This window comes from Pipistrellus hanaki (genome assembly GCF_964339955.1).
Source record: "Pipistrellus hanaki genome assembly, chromosome: 2".
In the NCBI taxonomy this organism is placed as follows: Eukaryota; Metazoa; Chordata; class Mammalia; order Chiroptera; family Vespertilionidae; genus Pipistrellus; species Pipistrellus hanaki.
In genome coordinates this window covers 65524738-65538070 of record NC_140504.1, presented here as the reverse complement: position 1 = coordinate 65538070, position 13333 = coordinate 65524738, and the positions used below count along the sequence as shown (strand labels likewise).

At 41.2% G+C, this 13333-nt stretch overlaps 2 protein-coding genes across 2 annotated transcripts in view; both read right to left on the bottom strand.

Moving 5' to 3' along the window:
• The window catches only part of MYH15 (myosin heavy chain 15), a gene marked incomplete at both ends in the record, with an annotated part of 196140 nt that extends 190515 nt beyond the window's left edge, over positions 1-5625 (bottom strand). The window contains 2 exon segments of the mRNA XM_084870441.1: positions 150-256; positions 5523-5625. Of these exon segments, the coding sequence (XP_084726567.1) occupies positions 150-256; positions 5523-5625 (210 nt within the window).
• CIP2A (cellular inhibitor of PP2A) overlaps positions 1-13333 on the bottom strand; it is a 561728-nt gene that overhangs the window by 471700 nt on the left and 76695 nt on the right. The gene's annotated exons all lie outside the window — the stretch shown is intronic.

Sequence of the window (13333 nt, the reverse complement as noted above, 5' to 3'; positions counted from 1 at the left end):
GCTGATCGATGTTTCTCTCTCATCGATATTTCTAACTCACTATCCTTCTCTCTTCTTCTGTAAAAAAATCAATAAAATATATTTTTAAAAATATATTATTTGGTTAAATTGAGAAACTAATCATTCCTGAGATAAAATGATTGCTTTACCTTTCCATCTGTTGTCTCAACAATTATTTTGCCATCATCTCCACTCCCCTTAACCTCAACCTCAATGTAAGTGTTCTTGCTATCATGAATCCAGCATTTCTTTTTCTCTATAGGGAAAAAAATATAGATTACAAGCAAAATATGTTAGATACTTTTATACTGATAGGTATTACCTTGTTTCTGCTAATTCTGCTTGTTGATTCAGAATCATCAAATAGGTCAGGGGTCCTCAAACTTTTTAAAGTGGGGGCCAGATCACGGTCCCTCAGAGAGCTGGAGGGCCGGACTATATGAACTACTAATTCCTACTGTAACACCTCGGCTGCGCTCACTGCCCAAAAACCTGGCAGGCCGGATCAGACTCCTCTGCGGCCGCATGTGGCCCGCGGGCCGTAGTTTGAAGGCCCCTGAAATAGGTAATTGCAAAGTTCAAAATAAAATTATGAAAGGTTATCTTGAAAAAACATCCACACAATGACTATGTAAGAACAAGAGACATTTCAGCAAGAAGAGGTAGGGAGCATCATACACCATTTTGCTACCAGAAGTTCCCACTCCTCCCACACCCAACACTTACCTCCTACTCACTGCCTCAGATCCTGGGAAATTGTCTAGATGCTTTGATCCTTCCCAGCTCTCCTCCAAAAAAACTTCACTCAGAAAGGTCTGGTGAAAATCTGGGTTAGTGGTCATGTCTACCTTTAGGATTTCTTTAGCCCTTAGTTATTTTTTAAATTATCGCCTGAAGATATTTTTCAATTGATTTTCAGAGAGTGGAAAAGACAGGGGAAAAAAGAGAGAAACACATCAATTGGTTGCTCCCTGCACTCACCCCAACCAGGGCCTGCAACCTCACCCCAACCAGGGCCTGCAACCGAGGTACACGCCCTTGACCAGAATCAAACCAGGACCCTTCAGTCCACAGACCGATGCTCTAGCCACTGAGCCAAAGAGGCTAGGGCTAGCCCTTAGTTTTAATTTTGGAATAAAATCCTGCCAAGGGAATTACATGCTAGAATTGGAAGGGGAAGATTGAGGAGAGAGAAGACGGGGTTATATCTAACATGCAGCATAACTGGTTCTGACCATTTTCCCCATGTATTATTTTTCTCTTTTCAGTCTCCTCATGATCGCAAGACCCATCCAAGCAAAGCAGCCCTCCACAAAACAATTAACCAATAAGAGGTTTCTGGTACAATGAGGCAAAATTTCATACACACCTGAGACAGCTTCTCAAGTTCTTTGCCACCTGAGACAGATAGCCAGGGAAGATGAATGAGAAATGGATTTTTAAAGCAAAGTGAGTCTTACCAGAAGCTCACAGAAATCTCCTGATACAACTTCTCAAGTAGATAACATTTGGCTGGAAGGGGGAAATCTGACCTCGTGGCACAGATGAAACCTTGCTGCAACCATGGCAGTAACACCAACTTTGTCACCACCACCTCTGCTGACACATGAATTACAAAAGCTACTCGTCCGAAGGCTTCAGGACAGGGCCCTCACCAGATGCCCAAGAGGTGGGGAAACAGACTTTGGAACAGAATGTGTGAGAAGGGGTGAAGTTGGGCAACATTCTTTTGCTCATACTTTCTTACCCTCATCATCAACACTGCTCTCTTCTCCAGTTTCCTGATTGCAACCAATTCATCACTAAAACTGCTGGGCCAGAAGAATTTTTTTATTCCTAGTTGACTGATTTTGTATTTGCTTCTACTTGTTATTTGCATTTTAAATACTGGGCTTGCATTGTATCTATTCTTTTGGACTCTTTTTGCAAAAACGGATCTTGCTTTGTGTTACTTCTATGAAAACAGGCTCGTTTATGAAAAGCACCCATTTTGCATACATATTGTATATTTAAGGTAAATACACTGTATTTTAAAGCAAATGTTTTCACTTGGAAAAAAATAAACAAGGCTATCACCTGGCACAGATTCTTCCTCTCTCCCCACCCCCTTCCCATGCTCCCTTTTATTTAAAGAAAAAGAACCAAAGAAAAGAGATTAAGAAAGTTGCCCAACCCTGGCTGGTTTGGCTCAGTGGATAGAGTGCCAGCTGCAGGCAGAAGGGTCCCAGGTTTGATTCTGGTTGGGGACAGATACCTTAATTACATTCTCAGTTCCTGGGCCTGGTGGGGCATTTGTGGGAGGCAACCATTGATGTGTCTCTCTCACTTCGATGTGTCTCTCTGTCTCTCCTTCCACTCTCTCTGAAAATCAATGGAAAGATATCCTGGAGTGAAGATTGAGAGAGAGAGAGAGAGAAAGAGAGAGAGAGAGAGAGAGAGAGAGAGAGAGAGAGAGAGAGAATTGTCCATAGTCACATAGCTAATTAATGGCAGTCATTAGACTAAAGTCCAGAAATTAGATTACCTACCTCCAAAATCAGTGTTTCCAATACAACATGCTTCCTCTATCTCATATGCTGAGCTCTTTTTCATCCATTGTTTCTCAATTATCAGGTTCTTCAGCTGCCTCTCAATTAACAATTGTTTTTAATCACCCTTAGAAACTGTGAGAGAGAAGAATTTTCTGAAACTTTTACCTATCTGGGTCCCAGGCCTTGATGGGGATGTTTTTGAAGATGAAGTAAATTAACTCAGTCAACTTTTAAAAAAATATATATTTTATTGATTTTTTACAGAGGGGAGGGGAGATGGGTAGAGAGTTAGAAACATCAATGAGAGAGAAACATCCATCAGCTGCCTCTTGCACATCCCCCAATGGGGATGTGCCCACAACCAAGGTACATGCCCTTGACTGGAATCAAACCTGGGACTCTTTAGTCCGCAGGCTGACGCTCTATCCACTGAGGCAAATGGGTTTCAGCAATTCAGTCAAATTTAATTCTTTGCATTCATAAATAATTACAAAGATGGAAAAGAGACAGCAATGGATTTGATTGAGGACATCTGGCTTTCCTAGTAATATAATAAAGAGGTGATATGCAAATTGACCCTCACACCCTCACACAAGATGGCCACCCCCATGTGGCCAAAGATTGCTGCTACAAGTTGGCTGGCAGGGGAGGGCAGCTGGGGGTGACCAGGCTGGCAAGGGAGGGCAGTTGAGGGGAAACCAGGCCTGCAGGGGAGGGCAGTTAGGGAGGGCCAGGCTGACAGGGGAGGGCAGTTCGGGGGGGACCAGGCCTGCAGGGGAGGGCAGTTGGGGTCAATTGGGCCCACAGGGGAGCAGTTAGGTGTCAATCAGGCTGGCTGGGGTGTGGTTAGGGGGTTATTAGTCTGACAGGCAGGCGAGTTAGGAGCCAGCAGTCCCAGATTGTGAGACGGAAGGCCTAAACAGTCAGACATTCCCTGAGGTGTTCCAGATTGGAGAGGGTGCAGGCAAGTTGGACTGAGGAATATCCCCACCCCCTCTCCGCAGTTCACAAATTTCATGCACCTGGCCTCTAGTAAAATATAAAGAATGGTCTTATTCCTTATTTTTTTGGGCCTTCATTTTTCTCATCTATAAATTCAAAAGGTTTGCCCATTTGATTTCATAATTTTAGATGATTAAATATCTTTTTCAAGATAATGGTAACATTTGTCTATTGAAGAAAACTTTAAAAGTATAAAAAATTTTTTTTAAAATATCACCTATGATGGAACTCAGAAAACCATTATTATCTGTTTGAAGCATTTCTTTCAAGTCTTTTTTTCTAGAGCACTGATCAAAATTGGGGTAATCCTATATTCAGTTTTTTTATAGTGATTTTAAGTAGATTATCTACCCATCCTTATGTAAAAGTCATTTACATTTGGCTTTGGGATGGTGTTTTTTCTTTATCTCTAAAAGCACATTTTTTGACATCCAGCAATTCTAGTTTCCTGTCCCAGGTGTTAACCCTATTGCATTGTGTTTGTTTTCGCCATTTACGGTCTCATTTGATCCTCATAGATGAAGGCAGACAGAGTAAGTATTATATGGTTTGACAGATGAGGAAACGGAAGCTCAGTAAGAAGTGATTTTCTCTAATTACACAGCTAGAGAACATCAAGGATGGGGAATTTGATCCCAAGACTACTTGCAAAATACTTTTATCACACTGCTTTCACTTGGCCTAAGTTCCACAAACCATAATGTATTGTCTGCTAGCCCAGAGGGTGAAAAACTTTTGCTGACTCTCATATTTTTGTTGCCAGTGTATTTCTATGAGGAAGAATAATTAGGCAAAAAAATAATAATAATTAAAAATTATGTTATTGTTATATTTTAAGTAATTATTTAGAGTGCCAACTGAGCCTACTAAATGTATCATCCAATTATCTCTAGAGCCTGGGCTTGATTTTGATTTTCTCTCCGGAATCCCTACAGTCTGGTCCTCTGTTATCTCACTACCTGCAATAAGCTTCTGCCTGACCAGCTCTGACCTCAGGGATAGTTTGTTGTTGTATTTGATTTGATGGATTATAATTAGCTTCTCTAAAATGCAATCACAGTAATGAAATTCAATGACTGGAAACTGGGAACTGATCCAGAACTGGTCTATGATGGAAATATAATGTCCTACATAACTGGCTTGAATTCTAATTGGTCATATTAAAGCCTGATGTTGACTAATTTTGAGTACTAGAACAACGCTCAGTCAGTATTTATGTTACACTATTGAATCATTTTGGAATTGAGATATGTAGGTGGCTTGATACTAGATTACACTATGAATCTGATTCCAAATCGCCAATTAAATTGGAATTCAGAAGATGGCCATGCAGCCCAGACGTGAAAAGGGCAAGGGGAAAACACATCATTTATTTAGAGATTTTCATGTAGCACTTAGCCTTTATCTTGAGGCTAAATCCTCATTAACCTTTGTTTTTGCCTGTCACTACCAATAAATTATTAATCAGGGTGAGCAAGTCTCCCAATTATCTTTTGTTTAATGTTGGCTGAGTGACCCTGTTGACCTAGAAGAGAGCCAGAGGGCAAACTCCAACACTAGTATATTCCAAAGGGGCCAAAGATGGCCTGTTATTCCTGCCTTCCCAGTCTTTTCCTGTCTTCTTTACAGTAAACAAGCCCAACCTACAATCTAAGTCTCAGTCCCCTCCCTTTATCATCCATTAACAACTAGAAGGTTTCTCAGAAAGACTTTACCTGGGGTCACTCCTACAGATATCTGTACTATAACAGTATTTCCTGGAAAAGAAAACATGTTTTATGGCCAAGTAAGCAGGGCCTGCACCTGGGTGCCTCCCAGCACTCCTCTCCTCTGCAAACCTCCATCCCTACCCTGGACACTCTGGGCTCCTCAACTGCTCAGAGGTTCATAGAGGTGGGTTAAGTTGATCTCCAGATGATGGTTCTCAAACTATAAAATTATCTCAGTTGCCACCTGGCAGCAGTAAAATAAAGTGAAGCCAGGAGTCACCACAATGAGTCTTGGCATCAAAGGCCGTGGCCTGTAGCAGAAGCAGCTCAGCCTTGCTTGTTCTGAAGAAGGTCACAGCCTCTCCAAACTCTAACAGATCCATCCTCCTTAAACGGATCCACCCCAATGCTGAGCCCTAAAAGTGAACTGAAAGGGTTCACTCTACAACAGACAGGAATGGGCCAATGAAGTGGAAATGAGGCATCAGGCACCAAAAATAGACCAAAAAGGTTATCCTTCCTTTTTAACTATCCCTACCCCTCTCTCTGTAACACCCCAAGTTGACGATAAAATTGGACTCAAGGTCTCTTGTTAGGAGTGGAAGAAGGGCTTTCAGGTTTCTAAGTGCATCCAGGCAGATGGAGCATTGTAACCAGATGATGCTGACAAAACGGAGAAGTTATTTCATAGATAGTCAGCATTAGAGAGTAAAGGAATGAAAAGGTATCCCAACAGAGGTGAGTGTCTAGGGGTGGACAGGATAAAGAACCACTGGCAGACAGACATTTAGGAAGCTGGCCTAGGCCAGCAGTGGGAAGCATGTGCTAGACGTGGGAAGCAGCTTGTGTGGTAGAAGGATGAGCTGGTGTGAGTAAAGGAGTTCTGGAACTCAAACATTTCCAGTCTTGGAGGGACTGGGTTGCTGGTCAAAGCATCAGGGAAAAAGTCAAACACTCTATAATATAGTATAGAGTCTATACCAAACAAACACTTTACTTCGCATTTGATAACATGGTGGAGCAGAAGTGGCATCTGGGCCACCATGATCCAAAATGAGAGATTATTCTCTCTAATTGACAAAAAAAATGTCTCGGGCTTTGCCCCCTCTGCTCAAGCTTGCATGACTAATATCATTAGCTCCATTTTACAGATGAGGAGCTAGAGAAGTACTTGCCATCATTGCTTAGCTCCAGTGCCCTATTCAAGGACTGATCAGCACCATGGTCTACCCCTCCAAATGAACTACAGTCATTTTCTATCTCACACAGGGGTGATAATAAAGCAATGTGTTTCACTACACTTACTCTGCTCCTTTCTTGTGGTGATTCAGTATGTCCAGTGATACCATCTAGGGGATCTAAGCAGTGTGGGTTAAAGCAAAAACCAATAGTAAGACTATCAGTCCAGTCTAAGAGCTAGTTTCATCTCTACCAGAAAATAGGCATGTGGCTTGTAGGAAACCACCCCCTTGAGGCTCAGTTTCCTCACTTACACAATTCAAGGACTAATCCTAATCTGTGGGGATATTTCCTGAGGTCGACAGGTGAAAAGGTACTCAAGAGAAGCACATCCAGACATGGCACTGAAGGTAGCATCTCCCAGGAGAAGAAGACAAAATTGGCCTTTCTGTAGGTGAGCATTCAGACGAAGAAAAATAAAGACTTGACTAGACAGAATGGAGCAAGATAAAGGAAAGCTCTGAAAGTTAGGTGGAGAAATTTAAACTAGATAGCAGGAAATATCATACACTCTGGGCAGGGACCCGAGGATAGCAGGATTTTAGAAAAATGGCTCTGGCAGCATATTTGAGGTCATTGAAGCAGGGAGAAGCCATAGTCAGGGAGACACATTGCGAGTCCATATTTGTGGGAGAGCTGAACTGCAACCTCCTCCTCCCACTGCGCCTGGCTTCCTGGTGCCTTGCACTCAGGAGACAGAAGGGCTCAGGAAATAGATTTGGATACAGAAGATACTCATAATATGTGTGTGCGTGTCTGTGGGTGTGCGTATGTGTACAGATTTCCTGGAAGAATGCCTAAGAAATGAGTATCTAAGGAGTGGGAACAGGATATGGGTCAGAGAAGGAGACAGTTACCTTTCACTTCATACCATTTCAGTCTGTTTCCATTTGTGGCATGTATGTAGTTTAACAGATTTTTAAAAGTAGTTCTTATTATAGTCAAGGATAAAGCAATCACATCAAAACACAGAGCACACAGCTGTGTAAATCTCTTTGCTAGTCTGGACTACTTAGCATAATTAAAGGTATACAGGAAACAGTATGTGCAGGAAGCAGCACTAGATAGGAGGAAATTGACATCTGTTCACAGGTAGGTAATTGAGGCTAAGAGAATGACCCACCTGAGCAAAGGAAGGACCAGAATTCTCCTTCTTCCCTTGCCTCCCCCTGCATCCTTTAGTTTCATGTTGCTTTAGAACTTTATGGAATAACACCCTTGTCACAGCACAGTCATATCAACACCTTAAAATAGTAAATGAAAGAGCCCAAACTCTCCAAAAATTAAACAAAATTAACCTTGCCAGCAAAATAAACAGGAGGTATATTTTAATCATGATAGAGAAACATAGATGAATACAGAACCAAATATAGTTCTTTCAGAATGGTAAGTTAATCTAAATATGGAAAGGAAATTAAAATTGAGGCTGGTATTTGGGCACATTTTTGTCAAGAGATTCTGAGATCTATTGTAAACTTTTATCTGGCAGTAATTATATCCAAGAGGCAGAATAGACAAGGGAGTATGTCTGGAGAGCTAGCAGAGGAGAGGAAGGGATAAGGCACAGGGCTGTCTGCACACTGCTGTGACTTCCTCACATCTGGGCAAGCGGTGCCCTTGGAACATTTAGGAGCTTGATTTGTCAACTCGTACTGGGATGATTGGGCTCTGAGAGTCAGATAGCCATGCCCCTAAGTGTGGTGACCATATTATTTATTATCCAAACATAGACATATTTTTTAATACTAGGACACATTTGATAGTGAAAGGGGTTGCTAGTAATAATTAAGTGTGGGAAACAGACATAATCTGATACCACCCCACTCAAATAGAGACATATGGACATCTCATGCCTGAGAGAACAGATTATTTGAAATGGCAATTTATAAATCAACAACAAAGGTACACCATTTTAGTAACTACAAAGTTCAGATTACATGGCTCCATTATTCACAGGTTACTTAGACAACATTATTATCAGGAAGTTGAATTCAGAGAGGTCTTAGATACTGAAGTCATTCTGTTTGTAGTACAACCAAACCCCTTCTGATCTGTTTCAGAATTCACTTTTTCAGAGACCAAGTTCTGTATAAACCACCACTCTTCCATTTGCACTGATATAATGCACCTTCCAGAATTAAATGTGTATCTTAGTTACCAAGATTACAAGGTAAGGATGAAGAGTGGGAAGGCCTGCCGAAACCGGTTTGGCTCAGTGGATAGAGCGTCGGTCTGCCATATAAGAGGTGACATTATCCTGGGTGATGGGCCATCCTGGTAACTATGATCTGAAGCATTTCCCAGGACTTAGGACTTCCAATGCTCAAACCAGGTAAGTCCCAGGTAAGCTGGGACAAGTTGTCATCTTACTTTTAAGACTAGAGCATTGAGTGCCACATGCCTAGGTTGCAGGCTTGATACCCAAAGGGTGGGCATGTAGGAGGCAGCCGATCAATGATTCTCATCATTGATGTTTCTATCTCTCTCCCTCTCTCTTCTTCTTTGAAATCAATAAAAAAATATATATTTTTTTTAAATATTAGAGCATTGAGTCATTTTAAGAATAAAATTCTAATTTAAAAATTAGGTGTTTTAGCCCTAGCAGATTTGGCTCAATGGATAGAGCATTGGCCTGTGGACTGAAGGGTCCCAGGTTTGATTCCGATCAAGGACATGTACTTTAGTGGCAGACTTGATCCCTGGCCCTGGGCAGAGTGCATGCAGAAGAAAATTAATCACTGTGTCTCTCTTACATTGATATATATCTCTCTCTGTCTCTCCCCCTCCCTCCCACTCTCTCTAAAGATAAATGGAAAAATATCCTTGAGTGAGGATTATCAACAACAAAAATTAGCTATTTTTATGCTGATTGCATTTTGTGCTTCTCTCTACAAAATATTTAGGCATTTTTGTAAATAGCTTTTTTTAAATGTCCATCTATTCTCCCATTAAATATATATTTACTGCCCATCTATAACTGCCAACATGGGCTGGGTGTGTGTGTGTACAATGATGAATACTACAAACACACTCTTTGCCCTTTTAGTGGTAGATTGGGATTGGGTTGGGTGTGGTGAAAGGAGGGAGTTCCTTCTGTCTTAAAATATGGCTACACATTAGGCAAATTTGTAGAGTAAAATCTCCCCACTCCGGTAGTCACATGGCAAAAATCACAATGGGAGAGTTTAGGGAAAACTGTGGAGGGTGGTCTGCAGCTCACCCTTACCTAAAACCTTAGACCTTGTTACGTTTTTTCTTGACATGAAAGATCTTTTCATCACATTGTTTTTTCACAGGCTCCATTATCCTCTGCTGTTTACCAGTTTAATTGCTCTCTTTCTCCCCCAACATAGAACCCTAGGAGTCATTTCCAATTTCTCCATGTCTCTCAGGCCCACATTCAATTGGCTACCAATTTCTATGGATTTCTGTAATGATCAGATCCTTACCCACTTTTAGCAGACTTGGTCTGGAGGGCCTGCTGAGCCCACACACTTCTCTGAGCAGTGCCTGCCATCATCCACAGGCACAAACCTCAAGCTGTCATGACTCTAAGGTGACATGGTGACTTGGCCCACCTGATTACACCAGATGTGAATACCTGATCCAATCAAGGGCAATCAGGCCATCTTTCCCTGGAATACAGATTTGGGACTTAGGTGCCATTCTCAGTCTGGAAATTTTGCTTGGATGAAGTAATGCAAACTTGGGAGTTGAGACTGGCATTGTGACATGGTGCCAAAGCCTGGTGATTAGTAGAAGTTTCAACAGAGAAGGAATCACAAGAATAAGGAGAAGCAGCAATAGGGAGAGATTGCTTGCTTATGTTCTCAGAAGTTTTATGGTTACAATACCTCTTGAGACCTAGATTCAACTCCTGCCTTTGCTTTCCATAAGATCTTTCGATAACCTTTCATCAATTCCTATTGCCACCTAAAACTTAAATTACATTGAGTGAGTTTCTGTTTTTGTCTACCTAAAATCCTTAATGAAGAAGTTGTGTCTCAGTCTTTGTCCTAATACAAGTTCTTAATTTCTCTCCTGGACAATGTGAAGACTATATGTAAATGAAGTCAATGCAATGTGTGGTGCATAGTAAACTTTCAATCAATGTTAACTACTCTATTGCTATTCAACAAGCATGTGTTCAGCCTTTGAGTGCAGGAAGGTAGCTTTGCATTATAAATTGCTTAGTGGTTGAGATGTGCAAAACCACGAGGGAGGACAGTACCTTTGGGAAGCAGGGAGGGAAATTTTCAAAGTGATAGCTTGGATAGATGGAGGTGTGACAACAGCATTATTTATCTAGGCAGAGTCTGGTCCTCTCGCTGCTGGCCACAGTGAGCCTATTTTTAGGCAATTTTATCTCCATCAATCAGGGCTGGACAATAAATTTCTGGAGGGAGGGAACACAGAGACATCCTTCTTTGACATCCATATCACCTTGGCATGTTAGCGCCTTGACTGTAAGCAGAAACTCAATCAAGGCCTACTAAGTAAATTGTTAAATGAGTTAGATTATTTTCACATTAGCACCCCCAACAGTTTTCTAGTTGGTTTCATCATAATTGATTAGATTCACTTGAGTTCTTCATCAAGTTGGGTTATTATACATGTTTACTTTCAAAGGATTCCAATGCTGGGAAACCATGATGCAAGTAATGAGAGGAAATATTAATATTCCCCTGAGTAAACAAACACTAAGAATCTCTAGACAAAGCTTCTTCTGTTATTAGAATTGGAGACAAAGAATTTGAAAATGAGAATGGATTTAACCAGATGTCAACAAAGGAAGGGGAGCATTATCAAGCAGTAAATGACTCCCACATGCTGGAACATGTGTCTCAAGGCAGTAAGTGAGATACATCTAGTTACAGGGCCCACTGAACACCACAGATCTGGGGAAATGCAAGGTGCTCTTAATTAGGGGCACTACTGGGTAGACAAATGATTCTGGATTCTCCTAATATTCATGCTGCTGGGATAATTGGTTACATGTCTCAGCTCCGCAAGGTTTACTCAGTAGAAAATTGCTAAGAGCTTAGTCTTTGTGCATAAATCTATCACCCCTTCACCAGCTACAAGTCTGCATCTTATTTGTTTACATGCACTTTAGCTTTCTATAAAAGCAGGGGCTTTAAGCAGGTTTATCTCCTTAAAATGAATGTTAACATGTCTAATTGAATTGAATTGAATTGCAAATCAATGTGTTGCACAAATTATTGATTATTGAAGCACTCACTTCAAAGGGTGATTATGATGATAACTACAGGTCTAGAGGCAATCCAGTTCAATTCAGTCCCACACCCCTGCTCAACTTCCTCCTTCCACTGGTTCCCCTCTCAGTTTCCCATGGCCCTTCTAACCTGTCCAGGATTACCTGTCCTATTCTGTTCCAGTCTCTGATCCAAATTCCAGCTCTGCCTTTGGCTACTTGTTATTACCCAGAGAAAAACGCCTGAATAAATTTTATCATGTGTTCACTTTACAGTAGGCCCTCTTAGGCTCTATTAGTGAAAAGAGCAATAAAACCTCAAGAAGTTCCTGCTCTAATGGGGGCCGGGCTGTGTGGATGTGTGTCAGCGCCTTGAATGGATAATGAGAAATGCTGAGAGAGAGCCATGGGCAGGAGGATACAAGTCATGGAGGCATGACCTGCTCAACTATAATTATATGTTTAAAATATTATTTTGTAACCCAAAGGATGGAATCTTAAAAGTCCCTGAAATGACATCTGGAGAGTCAGTACCAACACTATATTATAAGAGCAAATAAGAGTTGCCATTTCTGAGAGGTTATTGTTTACCAGTGCTTTACATATAATAACTCTTTTAACCCCACAGCAGCTAATGAGGGTGTGGACAAAAGGGGCCACATGCTGACCTGATAAGCTCAGGGGATGCCTGTATGGTGGTCTTGCAAACTCAGAGACCTGATGTAGCCATGAAGGATGGTCTGAAATTAAACTTTAAATAAACACAGTTATGGTAGGCAGTTACATCCTATGCCAGTATCTTTACCAACAAGGTCAACATTTACTTTAACTGAGCCTATCTGTCTTTTTGCATCTATGATAACATACCCTTGAAATGTCTAGGTAACTTGTAATTTCCCTTTTTCTGGAGCCCCTGGGGCCCAACCAAATGTGGTGGGTGCCAGGACAGATACCACAAATTCCTTCATCATTGTGTTAATTGTTCATACACAATTAATGTGTGTCCATCATTTCACTTTTTATCCAATCCCAGAAGTTTTCCCAGCTTTACTTTATCCCACCTCCTTAATTTATCACCAATGAATTTCATGTAACCCACCTATGTCTCTTCTTTGATGACAATGCATAAATGCAAATGTAACCCGCCATTCTCCAGAGCATTGTCTCAATTCATTGAGGTTCTTCTTCCCGGCATATATCGACAGTTTGGCCAAAATAAACTCACAAAAATTCTTTACAGGTTTCAATGTTTTTTTTGTGTGTGTTTGTTTTTGTTTTTGTTTTTTTTACATTAACATTACTTGGCATAGTCGGCAGGATTCCAAAGAGCTCACCCAGGACCATCCCTTGGACTTGGATTGGAGCTAGGATCCACTAAAAGGCCCACTGAATCCCCCGGTTCTCTGCCCATTGGGTGAAAGTGGGTGAGTTGTCTCTTAGATCCAGGACCTTCCCTTTGCTTTGGTAGAGGGTCTGACTTTATTTGAGCTGTGTTTTAAAATCCTCAAGGTGGAACATATAATAACCCACATCACACAAAGACACTAAGACTCAGAGAGGTAGGAAATGGTATCTTATTGGGATTCCAAATATGTGAAAGTCATTTTCATTCTGACTTCTCCCTTCACCTTCATAGT